At 42.7% G+C, this 12,263-nt stretch overlaps 1 protein-coding gene across 1 annotated transcript; it reads left to right on the top strand.

Moving 5' to 3' along the window:
* Positions 1-12,263, top strand: LOC141907040 (histone acetyltransferase KAT6B-like). Its single transcript, XM_074796588.1, has 8 exons — positions 1-852; positions 8,205-8,427; positions 8,515-8,627; positions 9,137-9,218; positions 9,311-9,400; positions 9,961-10,039; positions 10,154-10,316; positions 11,275-12,263. Exons 1-8 carry the CDS (start codon positions 76-78, stop codon positions 11,407-11,409), a joined length of 1,662 nt encoding a protein of 553 aa, XP_074652689.1. The 5' UTR covers positions 1-75; the 3' UTR covers positions 11,410-12,263.

The raw sequence follows: 12,263 nt of genomic DNA, 5'->3' as shown, positions 1-12,263 counted from the left end.
GCAGACGAACTCGATCGATGCGCATGCGCTCTGTGAATTTCGATAGCGCGTCTCATTAGATATGTGCGTATTGTGATGCACGCCGGCGAGCGCAAAAATCTACCGAATATCTCGCAGTTCTTCGCCGCCGAAAAAGCTACAAAGTGCACAAACTCGACGATCATGCCGGCGGTCAAGCATAAGGATACGATTCTAGGCGTTATCGACCAGTTGAGGAACCGAAAAGCGCGACCCGATTTGGATCATATCTCGCACATGGTTCAGCGTCGCTACGGCCTGAATCGTTCGGAAACGGAGTCGATACTCGAGCGCTTAGTCGAGTTAGAACTCGTTATCAAAGTGGAATATAAAGGTAGCACCAGTTATCGAAATGCGGCTAAATGGAAGAAGAGCGGAATAGGCGGAAACGTTTTGAATTCCAACGAGACGAGCGTGTACATACAGCGCGCTATCGAAGAGATAAATGCGTCTAAATCAAAAGAAACCGAACCCGCAGATCAAGAGTTGCCGTCGTCGTCATCCGCTGATTGCGAAGGCGTCGGTCTTCAAGATATCCAAGCATGGGTCGAGGTGAACGTGGACAATACGGCTTGGCTGAAGAAGAACTCCGACAACGCGGTCAATTTGTCGACGGCGCTAGACAGAGAGGTCGACTCCGGGCGCATTAGAAAACTGCCGAACAAACGCTACGTGTTTGTCGACCCGGCCGAGAGAAAAGCCAGTCCGCTGACGATCAGAGACCGCCTAAACAACAGCGCGGACACGGAGAATGCTGCGTTCAGCGCCAAAACACCAACCCCGCCGCCTGGCAAAGTGGTCAAGAAGGGTCGACCGCCCCTTAATAAGAAAAGGGTAAGTATGTTGTAACGGTGTAATGTGTAATTCTATGACAGGTATTATGTTTTTCTTATTTCCAGGTTTTTATACTTATGAATATATACATATTAGCGAATTGAATATTCTATCTATTTGTATATCTATATCATTAGAAAGCGTTTCTCGAATTTTCCTCTCTTTTTTGAAGCGGCGCGCATCAGGCAATCATCTTTCACCCGTTATTGACGCGTGAGCTTTTTTCACCTAGATATATGTTGTACGTAATACGTGCTCGTGCGTTATATATACATATATATATGCATTTCTTTTTCACCGATATTGTTGGAAATACTAACCGACAGCCAGACGAAAGTCTCGTATTCCGATGTAAACTTTAGCCGACGGGGGTTTCGATTCGATCATTTTGTGTTCGTGTATTAACACCAGCGCGACTCAATTTCATATATATATATATATATATATATATATATATATATATATATATATATATATATATATATATATATATATATATGTATATATATATATATATATATATATATATATATATATATATATATATATATATATATATATAAAACCGCCGCCGAAACGTGCGGCGACGATGCATAAGGCATTTTTGTAATTTTGGGTTCCAAGTCCAGGCGACACACTTCCCCTAGAAAGAATTCCATCTCCGCGCCGATTGGGTGCGTATAGCGAATGTACGGGATATAGGCTGTATGTTATATCAATTCGAGACAGGGCCCGAACAAGAAGCGCGCGGTAAAAGCCGTTGATCGAGTTCGAGATCGGCGCGATCGTCTGCAGTAATTAGGACATAAGCAGCGCAATTTGTATTTTTGTGTTTCGTGTCCAGGCGACACATCCCCTCCGAAAAGAATTCCATTCCCGCGGATTGGGTTCATACAAAATAGGCTGTACGATACATTTATTCAAGACAGGACCCGAACAAGGGGAGCGCGTGGTATAAAAGCCGTTGATCACAACGCGATCGTCTGACATTAGAGCAGCACTATAGCAGCGCAATTTGCGGCGGTGTAAATATCCTTATATACCGACGGCGACGGCGACGACGATGGCGACGTCGATTTCGTCGGCAGAAGATCGATCATACACACGTACAACTGGACCGGCTGGCGCGCTCAGAAAATGTTCCGTCGAAAATTCGCGAGCGCATATTTATCGTGCCGTGCCCCGAATTGTATATTAGCGGCTTTACTCGCCCCAAATAATATGTATAGTAACTTGAATTTTTCACTTGCTCGGCAAATCACGCGCGCTAGGTTCAATGTTCTCTGTATCAACTCATTAGATAGGCTGGATTAAAAACGTTAAATAGAATATGTATGAAACTCTCGCTACGTATAGGGGCGCATCCGTGCCTTTTGGGGGTCTCGACCGCTCCTCCCCGTGTTCGAAAATATTCTGTTATCGATGTCAATCATATCAATAGATGGGTGCGTATTGTTTATTGAGTCTAAGTTTTACGTAACTCGTATATGACGGTTAACGATGAAACCGCAATTCAAATCTGTATCGATTGCTGTTGCGGCGTCTGCCAGATATTACCGTTGGTAATGCGAAATATTCTTAGTTTCGTCAAAAATGTCAGGAGAATGCATCTTTCTCGGAAATGCATATGAAAAAAATGATGATCTGGGAAAAAACTGCGCCCCTTGACCCCCCTGCTCAAAGCTCTGGATCCGCCAATGAAGTATAGCCAGATTGAAAATGTTTGAAATTTTTCGGGCCTTGCTTATACTTCAGTATTTTTGTCAATATGTATCTGGTGCTGATCAATATAGTCTTACGCGCGGACAACGGGCAACGGCCTATGCACCCCGTTACTAAATTGCTAGATCACGTCGCCACTTTGAGAGCGATATATATATATATATATATATATTTCAGATTGAGCGGGGGATTAAATTTGTGCGCCGTTATCGCGTCGGAATATCGGGTTTGAAATAATTATTGCGCCGACATGCATTTATACCGTGTGCGTATTTTGTAGCAGCATATGGAACTACGAAGCATACTAGAATATACATAGCCGTATATACCATAATAACGTATAGAGCGTACGCAGATAAGATTTCGTGTTTAGTCACGTGTATGGGAACTGTACGCGACCCTCTTGAAGGTGCGATATATATGTTGCGCTCTTATGTAATTAAAAAGTAACGGCATCGTTAATTGGTTTGCCACGCTGTATACGAGTCGGCGCGCGTTCGTATAGCGATGGCGCGCTATAGGCTTTTCAATACCGTGGCAGGACTCCAAACGGCGTTTTCTATATTTCGCGCTTTCCTATGCTTAATGTGAAAAAGGTACGCGCGCGATAGGAAAGAAGACGAAGTGGATGCGTAACACCGCAGCGTGACTCCATGTGATTCCCGTTCTATAGCGGGCCATATGGCGCAGAATAGGCGATATTCTATTATAAAGTCTGCATGGGTATTTCGTTCGTCGTCAAAGACGAGACACAAAGATATACCACGAATGGAGAATGTAGCGGGATACGAGTTGTATATAAGCTTTCGCGGCCCGATTCGTGTTTAGTATAGAGAATATATCGGCGTTGTGCGGGCGTATACGGAAAGCAAAATCTAAAAACACGATTGTTTGCCGTGGCATCGTAATGTTTTTATTGCCTAGATTATTATAAACCCCGGCGCATGTGCGCTTCCGTACATCGTGTCGTCGTACTACATCGTGATATACATTACGAAAATCCTCTATATACGTGAGGTGTGTATCGACGGTTTTTGGGCGTTTTCGCCGTGAACGCGTCGAGTTCGTTCTCGCTCTCGATCCCCGTTCGCTGCTGCTGCTGCTGTTGCTGCTGCTAAAAGGAATTCGGGATTTCGCTTCGAATGTGCGAAGAATTATATTTTCGTAACGAGAGATAGAATATTGACAAAAATGAAGGGTTTCGTGTTATTCTCCTTATGCCCGTAAACGCGTGCATATGCGCAATACTGTTGTAGATGCTTTTGCGGCGGCTGTTGTTGTTGGCGTAGAGTTATGCAAAACGGCTATCGAGAATGTCTACGACCTAATCTTTCAGAAACTGGGAAAATCGTCGTCGACTTCAGGAGCGGATCAAAGGAGAGGATGCAGGGGTGCGCACCTCCCCCCTAAAATGTAAAGTTGCCCCGAAATTTTTTAATGGAAATGAAAAATATTAGGTTTCGAATATCAACTGATACTTAACAAGTTAGAATTCATACGCTCGTTCTCTGTACTTCAAAAAATGTGGTAACATTTTCCGTGGTTGCCCTCATGCCCTAATTTGGGGATGTACCCCGCTAGAAAGTGGATTTCATATATCGGGGGGAATGCTTAAAAGGACAGTGAACGTTGTCTAAGCACTTCCTGGATTCTAGGAACTAAAATTCGGGACAAAAACGCTTAAAAACAAACTTCTTTCACCGAAATGAATCACTTTCGGACCAACTAACGCGTTGGCGTGAACTGCCGCCGCCCTCGAATATTGCTCGCCTTCATTATTATTACGCATTATAACGTTCGCTTTCGCTACAATGGTCGTTTAGGTCAATGATAGCACGAACGCTGCGGCGTATGCAACAAAAAGCTGACCGGTCGGTATGTGTGACAAGCGCAATGAGTCACCGCCGCACTTCTGGCGCTTTTTACGCGGTTCGCTATCTTTCCGGGAACGAACCCGCCGTATATAGATGTAAAACGCGCAAACCGCTTAAACGCTATACGTATATACCCGGTATACTCGCGGGTCTATCTGCGCCAGAGCGCAGCGTGCGACGTAAAAACCGTTAAACCGTTTGACCAAGCATTCTAGGCAGACGTTGGTGTAGTGGAGAGAGATGGATCTGCCAGCGTTTATCGCGGCGGTGTATGCGCCGCGCCGAGTGCGGGGTTGGTTTTGCGCGTAAAGTTTTCGCCGTAAACGGAAAATCAATAGCCCGTATATCGAGTCACGTCGGGTAACGAGGAATATTTAAGCAGACGAGGAAACGGAGAGAGCGGGAGAGAGAGAGAGCGAGAGAGGGGAGAGAAAAAGCCGCGGTGCTTCGAGCCATCCCCGTGCGGTATATACGCCACCGTTATATTGCACCTCCTTTGTCTGGTGTCGAATGCGCATTTTAGACGTCTCATAAATCTAAACGCGGGAAAAACTGTCCCGGTTTTTTCGTCGACGCCAGTGCGCCGTATATGAATTACGAAATCGAAAATCGAAACACGCCGCCTGTGTGTTTGCCTAGCAAAAATATCTTCGCGATTAAGAGAACCAACTCGAAAAATTATTGACGCCTTCGAAAAAAAATAACGCATAGCGTTATATTGTCGACAATGAATAAGAATATAAATCATATGATATTGAGGATCACTGAGATTATTTTGGATTTGAATATATCGATAATTGAATTGAAATGACCAGCAACCATTCTATAGTCTTTATGATGTAAGTGTACACCCGCTCAAAAATAATTGTAAATTCATTTCAAATGAAATAAGAATTAAGGAGTATGTTTAATTACAAAATCAACGCCAAAGCTTGCAATATTATGATAGTTATTTTGAAACGCCAATATTGATGACGTTGTGCACATCGACTCACACAGAACCCCTACTAACTAACGCATACTAGGTATCAATGTATACAAACAATATTGCAACGGTTTTTACGACGGCACGAACAAAAATCTTGCTTGAACATCAAGCGACAATCTAGAATCTGACATATCCATGATCGAAGTCGAACTCAACTTCTTGAGCCTCTGAAGCGTTCTAAGGTCTATCAGCGCGCTATGCGTATGTAAGATTTGTTTTTTTTTCATCGATAGTCCGACCGGAGTCCGACGATAAACGCGTGTTTATCTACCGATTAGGTGAACTCGTCGGAGCCGTAATAAAATCTGCAATTCTTTTTAACCGGAGAATTTTTCTATCTCGTCTACGATGAAGTTGTTATAATATATCGAAAGCGGTGAAACGAAAGCGCTACGGTTCGCACCATCGTTATATTATACACTACAGATCTTTCCCGCCGCCTTCTCCGTCGCGTATCGCGCGCGCTCTCTGACATTTCACCTTCATTCGATCGGCCTGTATGCATTTGCCGACAATTCGACACTGCCCGAGTCTCTTTGTGTCGAATCGTTTATGCCTAGTGCGCACCGAATAAGACCTCGAAACGAGAAACAGATTTTCTTTTTATTGCGTTTCGAGAATAGACTGCCCGAGTATCTTTTTGTCGAATATTTTTAAGACCTCGAAACAAGAGAGAGATTATTTTTGGCGCGATTCGATGTTAGCGAAGCAAAAAACAAACAAGCTTTTTCTTAAACATAGATTTTTTATTTTCTTTATACATGACGAAAATTCTCCAAAATTCTCGTCCAAGGCCATTACATGTGGTTGAAAACAGTTTAAGTAAATAAAGATACAGATGACTTATACTACTGTCTTATGATTCCAGGTTATTTTTTGTAGAAAGGAAAAGAAAAATGCCTGCCATGACGTCCAGTGTGACGCGTTTCGATGTCGCGCGCTAAACCTCTATATAAACGCCTTGCAAATAGAAGATTTTACGGCGACAAAATAACGCCCCGTCAAATTTCATATACACGGCACCGTTGTGGCGGCTTAAGCGGTATTTTATGATACGGTTATTGCCGGCGCGGTTTCCCCCGAGTCTGTTGCGGGGGGATCGGCACCCTCGACGGTGCAGCGTTCGTCTCGTATCGCACCGTAATCTCTTTTGAGATGATAACACCGCGCGTCGCTTAAACCGATCAGTTCGCGGTTCGTTGCAATTACATGCAAGTTATATGTGTATACGTATCGTATGGAATTCGGATTCCGCATGGTGCGCATTCTTTTCGGCATATAGACCCCTCGCTTTTCGATACCGTTCGACAACAGCACATGCCTGTATCAGTATTTTTAGTAACCGATATTGGACATCAAAATGGCAGTCGACTGTAACTCTCATTTTTTCACTTCTCCCCTTTAATGACGTCAGACGTATCACCTCTTCTATGAACGGCGTAGTGCATTTTATTTCATTACCTTCGTATCGAATTTGTAACCTCAGCAGATCTTTTCGGAATGCCGAGTTCACCATCAAGAGTATATAGGCGAAACTGTTGAATAGGATTACGTTTTTTCTTTATCTTGGAGAATGTCTGAAAAAAAACAGGCATCGATTTAGATTCGAATAAATATCGGCTTCGCTCATGCTCGCTTCCGGTGTTAGAAGCTTGTTAAAAAGCTTCTCGCAGCAGCAGCGGCAGCGGTAGCAGCAGCAGCAGCAACAGCAAGCCGAATATTTCTATCGGAGAGAAGCAATTTCTTCATTCCATAATCGCCTGGGAAACGATGCGACGATTTCGTGTCGGAGAACGCCGGCTCCATTCGCTCAGTTACTGCTCTGATAAACGTTGTGTGATCAGCATAAAATTGTTTCCTCGAATTACCATATACAGCCGGTCGTCGTCGTCGTCGTCGTTTTGAGCGGCACGTGAATCGATGTGGATACTGCGTTCTGGCGTGTGCTACAGCGCCGCGTCCGACGTGGATCGTACAGAACTTCGCCCGAGATGATAAAAAACGCCATTCATTTTCATCGCGTATGCATGCGTGGTTGCGAAGAGACAATATTAATGTGATATGAAACAATGTAACTTATATGTATATATTCCTGATGTGGCAAAACATTGGTGGATGATACCGTGAGTCAGGTTCGAAAACTAACTTGAAAGTTTATCGATGTCTAGGAGAAAGATGACGCATATACATGTTATACATATATCATCATCGATGATGACATTTATACATAACCTTTATTATCGACAATGAATGATAACAAGGAACGATAAAGTTATTTTGAATTCTAGTATATCGACATTGAATTGATTTGACCGGCAACCAGTCTAACCAAGCTTGTTCAATACTGATGACGTAGGACACATCCACTCAGAAATCATTTTCGAAAAAGACATGAAAATGTATATCAAATAAAGAGTAAGAGTCATGAAATGTATGTAATTGTAAAAACGAACGCCAAATTCACAATTTTTATTGTTTTTGGAAACGCAAATATTGATGACGTAGTGCACATCGACTTCCACAGTACCCCGTAGATGACGTAATGTATAGAATAGAATTGAAAATTGTTATCAATGTATAAAAGTATTATTTTTACGGCGTCAAAAATCGGTTGAACTCTTAAACGAGCGTTGAACGAGCGAAGATTCGAGTCACCATCGAATTAACGCTTATTTCAATATCGAATCGACGTTAGTTACACCGGGTTTGCTGTCCAGCCAAGAAATGAAACTAACTTAAACATCGTTATAAAATTTAAACTATTTCAGAAGCCGACGGGTAACACCAGTAATGGCGCTACGAAAGCGAAAAAAGAAAATGTCACTGTGTCACCGCAACCGCCTGCAGCGGAGGAAAAGGCCATGGATATCGAACCAACGCCTCCTGGCGACGAGAACGTGGTTAAATGTCGGCTGTGTTATCTGACGCCGGAGACGAATCGCGATGGACAACCCGAAGACATGCTTACGTGTAAAGAATGCAACAGCACTGGTAGGGAAAGCAATCGAAGAAAATGCCCGATCTAATCTCGTCCCCTTCTTCGAAAATTTATTTCAAAAACAAAACTTCTCTTTTCAGTTCACCCATCTTGTATGAACTACTCGAGTGATCTCGCAGAGAGGGCGCTGCGATCGCCGTGGCAGTGTTACGAATGCAAAACGTGCTGTCTCTGTTCAGAGGCAGGAGAGGCTGTAAGTGTTCGAGAGTTTGTACTTATATCAAAACCCCTTATGCAATTACAAATGTATTTTCAAGACGGAATGCACCACTTATTGAAATTCAATATGATTCGTGCCTCGGCACTCTCGCGTTTGCCACGAATTTTTTTAAACAATTAAAATTTCGGCGGGATTCGGGTAAAAATAGCAAAATAGAAATATTTTTCAACCCTCAATTATGTAATTTTTGTGGCGGTGGACATGTTATCCAAGCTATCAAAGAAAATATCGACCAATTCACAAAGTCCTATTGTAGTTATTATACTATCCATCAGGTTGTTCAAAAACGACGTTAGACCATTTTAGGCTCGCGTAAAAACTTTTTTTCTTTTTTATGGTTGTGACACGGCATTATATTAAGACTACTAGATGTTTTAGAGCAATTCATTTAACTCTTATAGATTTAAACTCCATCAAATCTTCGACAGCGTAGCCCTTTACCGTATTTCGCAACTTAACACGTGCTTCGCGTGTACTTCCAGGCTGAATTGTTGTTTTGCGACGCTTGTGACAAGGGATATCACATGCAGTGCCATAAACCGAAAGTCCTCGAAAATCCGAAAGGTATCAAATAATTTTTAGAATGCATATATGTACATTTCCTGTAAGATGTGGATCTTGCCCTCGTATAATTTTTGTGCTGTATAAAATTGCAGGTCTCTGGGAGTGCAGCAGTTGTTTGTTGGAACAGCAGAACGGACTCGATACCTCGGACAGAGATGAAGAAATGGATGCCTGCAACACGGGTTAGTTTAGAGAACGGAACCGTCATACGTGTATTTCCGCCTCGGCGATCGTCTTACCGTTTCGTGGTTTTTTCTCGTTCAGAATATCATCGTTTCGTTTATATATACGTATATACAGGGGCGGATCCAGGGGTGCTTACGAGATTTCCACGAATCCGTCGAATATTTAGAGTGCCTTTTTTTTCAAAAAAGTTGGTGCATTTCAGCGCGGGATTACGCTTAATATTGTCTTTTTAAACCATCAAAGTGCCGGAAGGGATGTGACCAGTTCAGGTCCTACGACAAAAATTGTCACCAAAGAAGAGCTGGGGGTATGTTGTTTGATTAGCTCCTGCAGCGCCGCGCGGGAGTGCGCTTGATATTCCCTCTTTCGACATCAAAGCACCCTTTTTGACTTGTCACGTCCTTCAAAATTAGTCCCCGTGGATCTGCCTTTCTGTATACGTACATACTTTCTGCGACGGCACGGATGAAATCGGTCAACCGTGTCCCGCCGGGAAATCATTAAAAAAATACGTGGCATCACGATTAAATCTATTCTTTCTTTTCGAATTTGCCAGAAGGCGGAGGTCCCTCGTGCCTGCCTACACCGTGCGAGTCGCCGATTTCTTTCGACGACGACTTGAACGTCAAAGTCAAGTAAGTTTGTTTTCGTTTTCACGATTCTTCGGCGTCTGTCCTAAAAAGAAAAACACCTCTCCAAATTATACCGCATGCTAATATATTCCGTCGACGTAATTCTTGTATCAACAGGGAAAAATTCAGCGAAAAGAAGTTCATGGAATCAGTTCTGAAGAAGATCGATCTGGACGGGCGTCTGGCGGGTAAAGACGCTACCGAATGGACGATCGATGACGTAGCCGAGTTCATAACGAGGGCCGGATTCCCCGAACAAGCATCGCGTTTCTCTGATCAAGTACGTATACTCTGGTCGCGTTCCTCGGGGAACGATTAAGAACGAAACTACTACTGAAATAATTATTTTGCACTCGTCGCGGCCACGCGAATATCCTCCTATTTATTGCTAGACTGCCGCCTGCCACGGAGACGATCGGAGCGAGCGAAGCCTACTGTAGAATTTAACTTTTTATTATTCGAAATGTCCACCCGTTTTACCGACTTAATGGTTTCATTAGGCGATTTTTTTGCATATCCCTTTCTTGAGAACCAGAGGCCAGTTGCACTATCATGTCTTAGATTTAAGACCAATCTAAAACCAACTCAGTTCTATAGCCAATGTAACAACTTAAGGTTTAGGCTGTAGGCCACCAGGGCCCGGTCTTAATATTCAAGACCACACTTTTGAATGGACTGACTCACGACTGAGCAACTGGGCCCTGGAGTCTGATGAGATCGTGATGATGGCACGATCGAATATACCGCCCCTACTTTGCTATAATCCACGTGATAAGTTTAAAAAGCCCACTGTATATAAAATTGACAGGATTAATTTTATTTATCGAAAATTAAAATCGAAACACGCAACCTTTCGAACTCTCGCTGGTGTGATCATCGCCAGGTGTGAAGGAATATGTACAGGGGAGCACAAAGTAATTGGGTAAATTTCTGAGTGAAAAGGTAATTAGCGGTTAGTTAGGCAGGAAGTAATATACTTAGAAAGACGGGGGAATTATGCGGAGAAGATCTATTATTAATGGATTTTCTATCTGTTTATCTGTTCTCCACGTCAGTGTGTGGCTATTCTACCATACTTCACCCGACTCAACCTCAAAAGACTTTCGACGCAATTCTAAACGTATATACAGAAGACTCCACTTCGCTCGCGTCTGGCGCGACGAACAAACTTTGCGAATGCGAAACAAGTCCGCTTATACCGTATAATCATTCGATAGCCTATTGTTTATATCTTTCAGGAGATCGATGGTAAATCTTTGTTGCTGATGCAAAGAAACGATGTACTGACCGGCTTATCTATGAAGTTGGGCCCGGCGTTGAAAATATACAGCCACATACACAAGCTTCAGACGACTTGTAGCGAGAATCTATAATGTCAATCATTTCGTTAGCGCGGATAACTGTTAGAGAGACAGTTCAAACGGGAATTACCGAGATGATAATGTGTAGATATGTATGTCTAAAACGACAGGCTGAAGGAGATGATGCCTGTCCGTAGAAAGGAACTGTTGTAGCACGTTCCTACAACGTCGCTTTGGCTGTTAGAGTATAGGCAAGAAATTTACTTATCTATGTCAGCAAGGTGTTTGAGATGTGTAGGAAATGATATACGTGTATAATATAGAAAAAAGATAGTTCCTTCATGTTTAGCATATGTAAGGTGTTTAGTGCATTTCGTTTCGCAAACGCATCGTCTTAACTTGTAAGTTGAAAAAGAAAAATCCGCGATCATCAAAAACCGATCGATTACATCTTCTAGATGGAGTCGCCAAAGTATTAGTCGTGTTTGAATTCTTGCGAAGGGAATGAACAGGCTTTAAATTCGCCCAGTCCTGGGATGTGGTTGTTTTTAGAGGGCTCTGATATGGGTTGTGTTTCGTTAACCCTAGCCCTGACGACGATAAGTTCTCATTGAAGATGGACCAATGCATTTGTTAATTTATGATAAGTTGTTTTGTTACGTTGTTTTTATCATTCCTCCTTTTTGTGTCTTCGAGGGGAAAACACGTTCCTCCGCCACCGGCGTATTTTTTTGAAGAGCAAGAACAAAGGTTATATTTCAATTCCATATTATTCGCCAGTTAGGAATTTTCGCCAGAAATAGACGCATTATAACGAAGTCAAACAGAAATTAAAAATGTATACTTGTAAATAAACACTTAATGAATTGTACATATAAACTTCATGGTGTGTCGATTTCTAAATTAATTACTTATGCACTCGATGT

This window comes from Tubulanus polymorphus, chromosome 6, assembly GCF_964204645.1.
Source record: "Tubulanus polymorphus chromosome 6, tnTubPoly1.2, whole genome shotgun sequence".
NCBI classification, from domain to species: domain Eukaryota; kingdom Metazoa; phylum Nemertea; class Palaeonemertea; order Tubulaniformes; family Tubulanidae; genus Tubulanus; species Tubulanus polymorphus.
The sequence above is the reverse complement of the archived record's forward strand: the minus strand, read 5'-3'. Positions and strand labels throughout refer to the sequence as shown.

Excerpts from the sequence above, each read along its gene's own strand:
- LOC141907040 (XM_074796588.1), top strand. The coding sequence starts at position 76 with ATGCACGCCGGCGAGCGCAAAAATCTACCGAATATCTCGCAGTTCTTC. Across the intron at positions 9,219-9,310 it reads AGTCCTCGAAAATCCGAAAG|GTCTCTGGGAGTGCAGCAGT; the intron begins GTATCAAATAAT and ends ATAAAATTGCAG. Across the intron at positions 9,401-9,960 it reads AATGGATGCCTGCAACACGG|AAGGCGGAGGTCCCTCGTGC; the intron begins GTTAGTTTAGAG and ends CGAATTTGCCAG.